Source organism: Zalophus californianus, chromosome 17 (assembly GCF_009762305.2).
Source record: "Zalophus californianus isolate mZalCal1 chromosome 17, mZalCal1.pri.v2, whole genome shotgun sequence".
Taxonomy (NCBI): domain Eukaryota; kingdom Metazoa; phylum Chordata; class Mammalia; order Carnivora; family Otariidae; genus Zalophus; species Zalophus californianus.
Genome location: NC_045611.1, coordinates 17,292,381 through 17,306,309, shown reverse-complemented (window position 1 = coordinate 17,306,309; position 13,929 = coordinate 17,292,381). Strand labels below are relative to the sequence as shown.

General features: G+C 41.8%; 1 protein-coding gene across 1 annotated transcript in view; it reads left to right on the top strand.

Annotated features, from left to right (window-relative positions):
• TANGO6 (transport and golgi organization 6 homolog) overlaps window positions 1–13,929 on the top strand; it is a 196,195-nt gene that overhangs the window by 36,777 nt on the left and 145,489 nt on the right. Inside the window, exons 8-9 of the mRNA XM_027618723.2 lie at window positions 11,026–11,138; window positions 12,578–12,754. Coding sequence (XP_027474524.2) covers window positions 11,026–11,138; window positions 12,578–12,754 — 290 coding nt within the window. The remainder of the gene's footprint in view (window positions 1–11,025; window positions 11,139–12,577; window positions 12,755–13,929) is intronic.

The window sequence follows — 13,929 nt, the reverse complement described above, 5'->3', positions numbered from 1 at the left end:
ACTCATGTAACATGTGGTCTTTTGTAGTTGACTTTTTACCAGTGGGATTTTTTTTTAAGATTCATCATGTTGTTACATGAAGCAGTACTTCATTCCTTTTAATGCCAAGTAGTATTCTATTATACGGATACACCACATTTTGTCAATTGATGGAAATTTGTGTTGTTTCCACATTTTGGCTCTGGTGAACGAACAATGCTGCTATAGACCTTCATGTGCAGGTTTTTGTGTGGACATACGTTTTGGTTTCTCTTGGGTATATAGCTGGGAGTGAACTTGCTGGATCATATGGTAGCACTAAGTTCAACTTTTGGGAGGTACTGTCAGACTGTTTTCCACAGTGGCAGCACCATTTTACATTCCCACCAGCAGAGTATGAAAATTCCAGTTTACCCTCTCTGCCCACCATTACCACTACCAGACTGCTTGTCTCCCTCCTGCTACCCTCCTCCCTTTCTCCCTGCCCGCCCCCCCATTATTATAGCCTTGCTGGTGGGCGTGAAGTAGTATCTTATTGTGGTTTTTGACTCACATTTCCCTAATGGCTAACGATGTTCAACAGCCTGTTGTGTGCTTACTGGCCATTTGCATGTCTTACTTGGAGAAATTTCTATTAAGATCCTTTGCCCGGGGCATCTGGGTGGCTCAGTCATTGGGTGTCTGCCTTCGGCTCAGGTCATGATCCCAGGGTCCTGGGATCCAGCCCCGCATCGGGCTCCCTGCTCTGCCAGAAGCCTGCTTCTCCCTCTCCCACTCCCCCTGCTTGTGTTCCCTCTCTCGCTGTGTCTCTCTGTCAAAAAAAAAAAAAGATCTTGGGCGCCTGGGTGGCTCAGATGGTTGGGCGTCTGCCTTCGGCTCAGGTCATGATCCCAGGGTCCTGGGATCGAGTCCCGCATCGGGCTCCCTGCTCCTTGGGAGCCTGCTTCTCCCTCTGCCTCTCTCTCTCTCTCTCTGTCTCTCATGAATAAATAAATAAAAAGTTTTTTTAAAAAAAAAGATCCTTTGCCCATTTTTAAATTGGGTTGTCTTTTTTCTCATTGGTGGATTGGAGGATGGGATTCACCCTCACCAACAGCTCTCCCCAAAGAAATCTTCCTTATCAATCTCCTCAGTCTCCACACTTTTTTTTTTTATATTTTTATTTATTTGACGCAGAGAGAGACAGCAAGAGAGGGAACACAAGCAGAGGGGAGTGGGAGAGGGAGAAGCAGGCTTCCCGCCGAGCAGGGAGCCCGGGGCTCGATCCCAGGACCCCGGGATCATGACCTGAGCTGAAGGCAGACACTTAACAACTGAGCCACCCAGGCACCCCTCAGTCTCCGCACGTTTGATCCTTCTCTACCCTCTTTCTTTTTTTTTTTTTAAAGATTTTATTTATTTATTTGAGAGAGAGAGAATGAGAGAAAGAGAGCACGAGAGGGAAGAGGGTCAGAGGGAGAAGCAGACTCCCTGCTGAGCAGGGAGCCCGATGCGGGACTCGATCCCGGGACTCCAGGATCATGACCTGAGCCGAAGGCAGCCGCCTAACCAACTGAGCCACCCAGGCGCCCCTCTACCCTCTTTCTGAACGGGAAGTTTTTATAGTCCTGCTCTCGTCTTAGTCTGGTATCTTATGTTGGAGTTTTCAGACTATTTTGTCTTGGTGCCTCACTTGACATTTCCAGTTGGATGTCTTGTGTTACCTGTATCGCAATAGCGCCTATCTGGCTGCAATCAACACATAACTAACTGCAGAGCCTCTTAGTTCCTCAGAGCCAGTTTCCTGTTTACTTTATACACAATCCAGATCAGATTGGTTTTCTGATTAAGACCATAGTGGAATTAGAAGTAACAGATTAGAAGTTAGTTAAGAGTGCCCAGCTGGCTCAGTTGGAAGAGCATGCAACCCTTGATCTCAGAGTTGTGAGTTTGAGCCCCATGTTGGGTTGTAGAGATTACTTAAAAATAAAATTTCAGGGCACCTGGGTGGCTCAGTGGTTAACATCTGCCTTTGGCTTAGGTCATGACCCCACGGTCCTGAAATCAAGCCCCAGGTTGGGCTCCCTGCTCAACCAGGAGTCTGCTTCTCCCTCTTCTTCTGCCCACCACCCCCCCAAATAAATAAATAAATAATCTTAAAAAAAAAAAGTTTAATAAATAAATAGCTTTACCAAAAAAAAAAAAAAAAGTGAGTTAAACTACCTAAGGCTCACTGACAGGAGACTGCCAGCAGAGAAGAGCAAGAAAGGGGACAGAAGTACCCCCAAAGGGCATAATAATTTTAAAAACAAACTGTTGGGACTGGTATGTTCAGTATACTTTGTTTAAGAAGGCAAGGATTGCATATAATCCATTTTAAAAAGATTTCTTCTGAAAGAGGTAAAATAGAAATACATTTTGGTATTTAAAGAAATAACCCTCAGCTTGCTGAATGAAAATGTGGCAGGAGCAATTATAAGAGAAGGTCTTTTTTTTTTTTTTTAAGGTTTTATTTCTTTATTTGACAGAGAGGGAGAGAGAACACAAGAGCACAAGCAGGGGATTGCAGAGGGAGAGGGAGAAGCAGGCTCCCTGCTGAGCAAGGAGCCTGACGTGGGACTTGATCCCAGGACCCTGGGATCATGATCTGAACCGAAGGCAGATGCTTAACCGACGGAGCCACCTAGGTGATCCAAGAGGTCTTTTTACGCTTGCATCCTTTACATACAGCATGGAATGGAGCAGTGTGGTTCTGGTGGGCCAGGTAGAAAGTTCTCAACAATACAGGTGCACACATAGATGCTCATTGATTTGAACTGAAAATTTGGCATAGCCACTTATACTTCTGTGTAAATGATACTCATCATTTCTATGTGTGTACCTTACATCTGGTAAAATTATCTAAGCTGAGAAGGGGATTTGCAGCTCAAATAACTTTTAGTCCAATGGCTTCCTATTCTGTCTCCTTCTGACTCTGAATGTCTGGGGCCCTATCCCTAGAATACTTAAATTTTTCTTTTTTTTTTGTCCTCTCTGGTACGAGAGGGATAAATCGTTTTTTTTTTTTGTTTGTTTTTTGCCTACAGAGGTAGAGGGAGACCTAGGCTGCATAGAGATTGGTTCTGGGTAGGGCAGGATAAGAAAATTATAAAATTCTTTACAATTTGGACATTTTCTTGCTCTTAAGAGAACCAGCCAGAATCTGATACCATGTGGGACTGGGAGTATGTGGGGAATGTTTCATTTTAGTATTCCTCACACTGCTTCCTGAGACTCCCTAAAGGCAGAAGAAATTTTAGGGTAGGAGAGGCTAGAAGGTACCTAATTAGTTTATATTCTTCATTCTCATTTCCATTTTATCTCTCTGTTTCCAGATTCAGGGAATCCTGACTTTAATTATCCAAGTCTTCTTTTCTCCATTTAATCTTAACAAATTTCTAATTAAAGTTACTCTCTCAGCTGGCCAATTGACTCCTCTTTTTGAATTTTTAATTGTTTTTGTAGAGTAAATTGGAATAATAGAATCTTAGAGCTAGAAGGAAATATAGAAATAATTTAATTTCTTTTTCTGGTTTTCGAATAGACTTTGTTTTTTAGAGGAGTTTTATGTGCACAGAAAAATTAAGCAGTGAGTTCCCATATATCTCCTGCCCCCACATATGCACAGCCTCTCCCACTGTTAACGTTTCACATCAGAGTGGGACATGTGTTACAGTTGATGAGTCTACACTGACACACCAATATCGTCCAAAGTCCATAGTTTACATTAGGGTTCACTGTTGGTGTGGTACATTCTTTGGGTTTGACAAGCTAATCCCTCATTTTACAGTAAAGGAAACAAAATCCAGAAGATTGTGAAGTGACTTGTCCCAAGTCATACTAGTGAGTGCCAGATCTGATCTAGGAACCAATCCTTTCATCTCTTCTCTTTCTCTCACTCTGTGTTTAGAAAAGATAATATTTGTACATGGTACATGTTTAAGAAGTACTACAAAAGGCTTTGCAGTAAAAGTCTCCCACTACGGCTGTTCCCTAAATGCAGTTGTTCTTTCTGGATATTTCCAACTCTAATTGAACTGTAACCTTGAATAACATGCAAAGGACCAAAAGAAGTATCCCTGGGGCACCTGGGTGGCTCAGTCACTTAAGCGTTCAACTCTAGATTTCGGCTCAGGTCATGATCTTAGGGTTGTGAGGTTGAGCTCCGCTTTGGGCTCCACACTCAGCAAGGACTTGGCTTGAGATTCTCTCTCTCTCCCTCTGCCTCCCCGCCCCCCCCCCCCCGAAATAAATAAATAAATCTTTTTTTTTTTTTAAGTAGCCTTCAAAGCTGTGGAAGATTCAAGTGTTAGATGGTACATTCAGTTTCTGTGGTATAGTGTAGTGAAAAGCACCTGGACATTTGAGTCCAATAGACCTAGCTTGGAATCTGGCTCAAGGGTTGACAATCCATGTGACTTTAGATGACTTATTTAACACTTGAGTTGTAGAGATGAAACAAGGTAACTTGTGGAAGGTTCATTGTATACTTTAGCAAATAATTTGGCTCAAAAAACTGTCAGTTCTCTTTTGGTTCAAAGAAACTCTTTTTAAAAAAGATTATTTTATGCAATACGCTCTGAAAGCATGCACAGTGCAAAATACTATATTAGGTAACTTGGCTTGTCCTTTTGCTTCTCACAAGTCTTAATTAAACTCAGTAAGTGCATTAGAAGTTCTGGAACATTACTATCAAAAGGATCACTGTGATATTTTAGAAGGCAGCATTTGACTAGTTTAATCTTTAACAGGGGTACAGTCAAGTTCCAGCCTGTACTAAATTTCAGTGTTAGGATTTAGTCAGCTTGATTCATGTTTGTATTTCCACACATATACATCCCTATAAAAGATAAGGCCATAAATTAAGGAGACAGTTCCATTTACAGCCGTATCAGCAGGTATTTAGGAATAAATGTAACATTTGCATAGGGCTGCATATTTTATAAAATATTTTAACATGAATTATCTTAGCTGGTATTTAAGCCGCAGCTTAACACTTGCATTATAAATGAGGAAACTGAATCCTAGAGGGGTTTAATTGTCTTACCCCTATTCACTCACTTAATATGTGATTTTGGGCAATCATGTAGGTGTCAGAAACAAAATTCATACCTGTTTTCCTGACTCCTGACTTCCTGGTGCTCTTTCAACTCTGCAGTGGTCTCAGAGGGATGTGCTTAACCATGCTTAACCATGTAATGGAAGTCTAGTAAATGAGAAATGGAGTATGTGAGGATTGCTTTCTGTTTGGTTTTGCTTTGAATCAGAAACATATGTTTATTCTTAATACTCCTGACCATTTTGACTCTGGGTTTTTCCTTTCCTTTTTAATTTAAATTTCTAGAGAAATTCAGTCCTTTAGGTATTGAAGATAGGTACTGAATAAGCCAGTACAGTAAAAAACAGACCTCCTTTTGTTCAGTCCGCTCTCCCTTCCATGGCTGAAGTTCTGTCATTCTTCAGTTAATTAACATTGATTGAATAGCTTCTAGCTACAGCTTAAAAAAGAAAAAAAAAAAAAAGAGGAAGAAGAGAAAATACAGAGGGCATTGTAATTTCCCTACAAAAATAGAACTTTTGAGAAAATAAGCATTCAATGTACTTCATTCATTCTTTGATTCAGTTAATCAGTCACAAAGAAAAATTTTGCCAAGTACATACAGAATGGCAGATAATGTGCTAGGTTTACAAACACAGAAATGATTAAAAGCCAGTTGCTCCCTTCAGGGAGCTCCCAGTCAAGCAAACAGTTACAGGTAGTGTGTGATCTATTGTTAAGAGTACGCAGAAACATGTCTCTATTACTTGTTAAGAGTAGTCTCTAAGCTCAGATGAAGGGTTGTAAGGCTTAAGCACAGACCCCTCTTCTCATGGCTGGATCTGTGATAGAAAGCCAGGATGCATTCAGAAAGGACTGTGGAAATCCCCAAGCTGCCAGTGGGGTCATTGGTACCTGTCTGTTTCCTCGTGTGATCTGTTCTGAGCCGTTAGGATTTTCATAAATCCATACTCACCTCTTATTTTGCCTATCAGCCCTGTCCTACATATTCATACTGGAAAAGCCACAGGTAGACATGGAAGTTCATCTTTTCTTCAAAGCACCATTTCACTTAGTCGCGGAGAGGCTTTTTCACACCAAAGAATTGAATAGGTACCTTGAGAGTCTGTCTCTCCCTTTCCTGCTTCAGCTTTCCCACCTCTTGGTAATTTGTTTGGCGATCCCTAGTCTGTACGGATACGTCATGTAACCAGAAAACCTTTCAACTAAACAGGATTTCATCTTTAAAGTACTAACTTCAGAACTGAGAGAAGAAGGGAAAGCATGTGGGGAGGATTAGAAATTTTTACAACTTGGTCAGGTTTCAGGGTTTAAAAATTTTGGGGGTGGTGGAGGATTGGTTCATGTTTTTCAACTAGTTTTACCTCTTAATGACTGAGGTGCCAGAATGATACAGAAGAAGAGAGCAAATTTGCACTCAAGTCAGAGGATGATAGATTAGATACCAAAGAGACCTTAACGCTTGATTAATCTAACCTCCTTGTTTTCTAGATAAGGAAACTGAGACTCAGAGAAGTCAATTGATTTGTGTTAAGTCCCACACCTGGTCAGTAGAAGTATTACAGACAACCCTATGTGAAACATACCCAGTGGTTATACTACTGAGAAAAGGGAATTTCAACAGGTCAAAATAATACATAAAGTAGGTGATTTTGTTTCAGAACTTGAACTCCCACCCCGCTTTGCCTCTAGGTGAGCAGGAAAGAACCCCAGCTAGAAGGAGACGATACATAAGCACAGTCCATAAGCACAGTCCAAGGAAACCCCACAACACCGGATGGTAGGGTGTGGATGCAGGGTGGTAGGGCCCTCTCCGCCACGGGGCAGGAACAGCTTACTGTTGTGCTGTCACTCCTTCCTCGGTTGGTAGGGTCACCAGCCTGGTGTGGAGGAGACTGGAAGGACCTGGCCCCAACAGTTTCTTCCATATATAGTATGACTTCATTGGAAGAACTGGTTTTGTTTGTTTGTTTGTTTATTTTTCCTAGAGCATTTGGTCATTGTCAGTGCTGTCAGCAAGAGATCGAAGTGCAACATTGGCTGAATCAGGGCAGCCTCCTGTGTCCCTTTATGGGTCACTAAACTCCAGGTATAAGTCAATGATCTGGGGAGTCCACATGAAGTGGGAAGTGGCCAGATTCCACTCTGGGACTGTATATGAGGGTAATGTTGTATGTGAGGTGCACACCAAACTTTTAACCTGCATACGGGTTGGGTGCTAGGCAAGAGGTTGGGAGGAGGGCACTGTCCTTGGAAAGGCCTGACCACAGTATAGCCCTGAAGATCTACTGGAAGGCTTGGTAGAAGGGGGCTATATAATACGAAAGAGTCGCAGTGGGAGGAAGGGAGGTGGTACAGAAGCTGCTGTCCGTGGTGCCGCTGAGGAACTCTGCCCTAATTTGCAGAGGTAGCAGGACTAGAGTTTATTAACAGCCCAACAAGCTGGGGCCTACTGATTCTGAGGGAAGATGGCTGGGGTAAAGTTGGTATGGGTTAGGGACTGAAGCAATGAAAACATGCCCGTGGGGAGGTGAGTATTGGGAGGCCATGGAGTACGTGCTTTGTTCTTTTTAAAATTGTGGTGAAATACACGTGACATAAAATTTACCATTTTAACCATCTCTTCAAGTATATAATTCACTGACATTAAGTCCATTCACACGGTTATCGCACTGTCTGGTTCCAGAACTTGTTCATCACCCCAGATGGAAACACCATACCCATTAAGCAGTCAGTCCCCATTTCCCCTTCTTCCCATCCCCTTACAACCACTCATCCACTTTCCGTCCTGTCTCTATGGATTGTGCATGGATTTTATGTCAGACAGATCTGGGTTCACCCTGGCTATGCCACTTTCTAAGTACCTTGGCTCAACTAACTTTGCTTCTCTGAGCCTGTTTTCCACATTTTTAGAATGGGCATAAAAATGCTTAACCTACAGGACTTGTGAGGAGCAATTGCGTATTAAATGTTTAGCTGAATAACCTGGTTTATTTATTTTTTTTAAGATTTTATTTATTTGACAGACACAGCGAGAGAGGGAACACAAGCAGGGGGAGTGGGAGAGGGAGAAGCAGGCTTCCTGCGGAGCAGGGAGCCCGATGCAGGGCTTGATCCCAGGACCCTGGGATCATGACCTGAGCCGAAGGCAGCCGCTTAACGACTGAGCCACCCAGGCGCCCCTAACCTGGTTTATTCTTGAATAGACATTGCAATTAAATGGTAGTTATTGTTGGCTTCATAGAAATAGTAACAGTGGGTTCACTTAAGTTGTATACTTCTGTAACAACTGCTTGGTCACCAAACATTCAGGTAACACAACTTAATCATCTATTGTAATAGGTGCTAAAATAGAGAAATAGAGAGGCTAGTTGAAGAGGGGAAAGATGGCTGTGTGTTTGCGGACTGATTATAAGCCCTAAAATGCTATTGGAATTTAGAGGAGAAAAGTCATTAATGGTGGTTAGATGCTTACTAAATATTTAAATTAGTGAATGAGTGGATGAACAGTTGAACAGTCAAATAAATACTAGGCTTATGGAAAAGGTAGACCTTTTGGATGGCCCATCCAAATCTTTTGAAAATAAATGTCCTCCTATCAGGAAGTTTAAAATGGAGATAGTTTTGGGCTCAGTACAAGGAGAAATGTATTATTAATTTGAAAGGGAGGCGACAGGCTCTATGTGTCAAGCAGAGGCCATTCAAGTTCTTTGAGATCTCACAGAAACAATTCATTGATCAATTGTTCCAAGATTCAAAAGCAGTACTTGTTCCTTCAGATAAGTATAACAAGAGAACTTAAAAATTGGAGGAATTTATCTTTTTTTTTAAGATTTTATTTATTTATTTGCTAGAGAGAGCATAGGCAAGGGAAAGTGAGTGAGAGCACAAGCAGGGGGAGCGGCAGGCAGAGGGAGAAGCAGGCTCCCCACAGAGCAAGGAGCCTGATGTGGGACTCCATCCCAGGACCCTGGGATCATGACCCGAGCTGAAGGCAGACGCCAACAACTGAGCCACCCAGGGGCCCCTGGAGGAATTTATCAATAACAACATATACCCCTGAGAAATGGGCTTGATGGAATTCATGTTAAAGTTTGAGGTGCCAGGGCACCTGGGTGCTTCAGTTGGTTAAGCATCTGCCTTTGGCTGAAGTCATGATCCCAGGGTCATGGGATCAAGTCCCTCGTCGGGCTCCTTGCTCAGTGGGGAGCCTGCTTTCTCCCTCTGCCGCTCCCCCCCCCCCCCCCCCCCCCCCCGCCGCTTGAGCTCTCTCTCTCTGTCAAATAAATAAATAAAATGTTTAAAAAAATTTGTGGTGCTTTGGCCCAGTCAAGCCAGTAAATAATGGAGATTTAACTCCATTTGGTTTTTGGTTTTTTGTACAAAAGATGCTGGTAAGGAAGGATGGCTCCACGGGGATTACTTCTGGGAACACAGACTACAGAACCAAACAATAGGCCCTTACGTTATCTAGGGCGATCTCTCTCTCTTTTTTTTTTTTTACCACTTGTAATTGGTGATATCATAATTAGGCCTGCATATTACTTGTGAACACTGCCATACAATGCACCTCCTTTAGCTGGGCTTATGGAGATTAGATCATGCACAGGAAACTGGCTCCTTGGTTATCAGGCTCCACAGAGGAGCTGGGAGGCTTAAGGAGTGTGAAAAATTAGGGTTGATTTAAAGGGACAGAGTTCTCTGGAAAAGCAGAATTTTCCAGTTTGTGCCTCCATGACCTTTAGTACTCCATAAATAGCATTGATAAAAAATAAATAGCATTGATTTCTACTTCAATTAAACACAATTTAATTAATAATTAAAATCTGATAGCATAGACACAGATAATGACGATGAATGGAGAAAGATGAACCTTCAGTGATTAATTCTTTTTTAAAAGATTTTATTTATTTTAGAGAGAGAGAGCAAGCACAAGCAGGGGGAGCGGCAGGCAAGGGAGAAGCAGGCTCCCCGCTGAGCAAGGAGCTCGATGCAGGACTCCATCCCAGGGCCCCGGGATCATGACCTGAGCTGAAGGCAGACGCTTAATCGGCTGAGCCACCCAGGTGCCCCAGTCTTAGCCCTCTTTTAAAGGATGAGGAAAGGGAAACTTAAGCCCTTATTTATAGAAAGAATATTGAAAAAATAGAATTTTGCTCTTCTTAATTCTTTAAATTACCTGCTTTGGATTATTATTATTATAATTGGTTTACTTGTTTTATTCTTCTTGGTAGATCACAAGCAATTGAGGGAGAACAACTCTTACTCATTTTTATATTCACTACAATGCCTAGGACAATGCTTGGATTCCAGTGGATATTCACATAAATGTTGTTGAAGGCATTTGTGCTATCCTTTTTGAAAGGACAACTAAAATGTTGTAACATAATTACTGTTAACAAAAATCGACATCCTTACACGCTTAACCCTATAAAGTCAGTGCAGAGCTAGGTGCACATTGTAATTTTTTTTAACATTTATTGAATTAGAATAGGACATGCCCATATGGCAGTTAGATCTTAAGAGTGACAAATCTAGAGCAAGCTTTGTTTTATTTTTTAAATCTAGTTTTAAGTTTTTCTATTTGGCATTAATTGCTTGTTAGTTCCTGAGCAGGGCCTTCAGTAATTAGAGAATTATTGTGTAGATGAGTAATAGATTAGCAAGAGACACAAAGGTGGTCAAAAGCAAGAAAGGAAGGGGTCAGGAGATGGATTAATTTACCCATTTTCCCCTGAAGTTCTTCAGGCTGCGCACACGGAAGGGCACTGCTCCAGCTCAGGCTCCCTGTGTTTCAGCCTGTCTGCCAATCTCAAATGGTTTTCTTAGCCTTAGAGCTAAAATTGTTTGGTTTAGAACTAATGTGTTGCTTAAGATAAAACTCTCTATGCTGCTAGTAGGTATGGTATTTGATTCCCATTCCTCTGGCCTTGTACTCATGGTACCTCTCACCATTTTTTTTCCCCTAGGTATACGTGGTCGGGAATGAACCTGTGACAGTTTTAGTGGATTCCCTGCTTCCCGTCCTGGGAGTGCTCTTTTCTCTCTACTGTTTTACCAAACAAAGTGTGTCTCACATAAGGTAAACAAACAAACAAACAAAAAAACCCAGAGAACCTTATTTGTTTATAGTGAAATCTTTATTGTATGTTTTTCTTATTCTTATTTTGAATATAAAACTTAATGCTACTTTATAATTTTTTTCTTTCAAAATCAGTAAAACATTTGAGGATTCTCTTATTCTGCTCATCTGCAAAAGAAAGAGAGCTTTTCAGATTGCAGGGGATTGGATGTAATTTTTAGAATGGCTTTCCTCAGCCTCTGTCCTAGACGTCAGAGACAAAGTCCCTGTTTACATGTGTAAACGTGTCACTCTTTGATCAGGGAGAAGTACTGGAATTACATGTCTAGGAAGGAGGAAATGGAGAATGGATCATAACAACCTTGTGGGGAATGAGAAATCAAGTTGGGGAAATCTGGATCTGAATGTGGCACTCTGTCATTTAGACTTGGATTTGGTGTGAGTGCTGCTCAGTGTTGTTTGGAACGAAGGGATTTCTTAATCATCCAGAAAATAATCTCTTGTATTGGAATTCAAGTAGGCTTCATTTTGTGTCAGCTCTGTTTTCACAGATACTTACATTGTTTCTTCCTCCTTATAAGGGTTTATATCCTTTTTAAATCCTAGGGAATTCTGATTTTTAGTGTTTGGAAATCCCCCACATGTGATCAGATATACAGTAATACCTTCTTCATAGGGTAGGTATTATGAAGACAGACTAGAAAGTGTTAAGCACTGTCCCTGGAAAATCGTAAACTCAGTAGACCACTTCCATCATCGTTGTTAAGCAGTGAAGGAAAACTCACATACTACTTTGGACTCTAACTTTTGGTCAGCACATCCTTAGAGCCCAGCTCTAGGAGCAGTGACAAGAGAGGAAGATGGGGACAATAAATATGTGAATTTGGCTTCAAAGAACTGTCCATATAATAACTTACAGTTTTGAAACCCAAATATTCACAGCACTATCATGTCCTCATCAGAGACTGGGAAGGCGGAGGCAAATGTTTATTCCATCCCAATCCTCGTTGACTGGCAGAGATAAAAGGGGCTGAGGAATCAGCCAGAATTTGTTGGTATGCTGTTTCTTGGTCACCAGCTCTTGGTCCCATTGGTAGATGGTTTTATCAGTGTAAACTTTCTTTCACAGGGCCTGATCCAAAGGCAATGCTACACTTGGAATTATTTTTTTTTAAAAACCATGTGGGGCTCCGGTGTCTTATCATGGTTGCTTCTAGGGCCAAAGATTAGTCAGTTACTCATTGAATTTCAGGATATTAGATATATCCTGAAATTCACAGGAAGCATAGTTTCCAGTCCTACACTTCAGTAGTACTAGGTGGTCGTGCCAGCATTTAGAATGCCGTGGAACCTGACAGTCTTCCTTTCTTTTTTTATGTTAGCTTGTTAGATGTGTAGAGTAAGATGACAGGCTCATTTATAACTGCTTTTTCTGCCAGGTCACTTTGCCAAGAGATCTTATTATGGATTCTGGGGAAGCTAGAGAGGAAGAAGGCAATTGCCAGCCTGAAAGGATTTGCAGGATTGGACAAATCTGTGTCCTCTCTTCATTCTCTGTGTCAGTTTAGAGCTGCCACTCGAGGTGGCATCATGGTTACCATCAAAGAGGCCATTTGGTGAGTCCACCCATTCTTTACCCTCTCTCTTCGGACACAATTGCACCCAAAAGGCCCTTCCCTGACTTGTCCACTAAGGGGCGCTGATAGAACGGGACCTAGAACTTGAAGCAGCTGAGGTGCTGCTATTTATAATCTCTAAATGAAATGTGAGCGCCTTAAATAATCTTGCAGGTTTTTTTCCCAGATGCTAGCTAATAGTAGGTGCAATTTGCTGGAGCCTTACAGCTCTGCATCACAGGCCCACTTACTTGACAAAGTCTTTGCCAGAGAATCAGAGTAAAGGGCAGTCACATGTTTACCCTCAGCACCAGAACCATCCATTTCTCTTTCTGACTCTCTAAATGGTGTATGTGTGTTCAGAGTCAGACTTATTCCTCAGGGAAATTGTCTAATTGCTATCTTTTATGTTAATTTTATGATGGGGGTTTCTTTCTCCTGGAGAGCAATTAGGATATTAGTGGAATGGATCATTTATTTCTCTAACATCTTATAAGTATATTTTAAATTATTTCCTTTTTTTGGGTGATATGTGTAGATATTATTACCTTAGAATGTAAGTTCCTGTTGACCAGAGTCCCATACAGTTCTTAACTGACGGCTCAGATTTTTTTTTTTTTTTTGGATTTTATTTATTTATTTGACAGAGAGAGGGAACACAAGCAGGGGGAGTGGGAGAGGGAGAAGCAGGCTTCCCGTGGAGCAGGGAGCCTGATGTAGGGCTCGATCCCAGGACCCGGGGATCATGACCTGAGCCGAAGGCAGATGCCAAACGACTGAGCCACCCAGGCGCCCCAACAGCTCAGATTTTTTTTTTTTTATTTTTATTTTTTAAAAGATTTTATTTATTTATTTGAGAGAGAGAATGAGAGATAGAGAGCACGAGAGGGAAGAGGGTCAGAGGGAGAAGCTGACTCCCTGCCGAGCAGGGAGCCCGATGCGGGACTCGATCCCGGGACTCCAGGATCATGACCTGAGCCGAAGGCAGTCGCTGAACCAACTGAGCCACCCAGGCGCCCCAACAGCTCAGATTTTTACATCACATTCAAAGTGTGGCTGTTTGTTAAGGTGTAAATTTTATTTCTTGCTCCTGGTTAACTTAGTAAAGTTATAAGACATTCTTTCAATATGATGGACTTGAGGAAAATGGAGAACACATTGATTGCAAGCAGAAT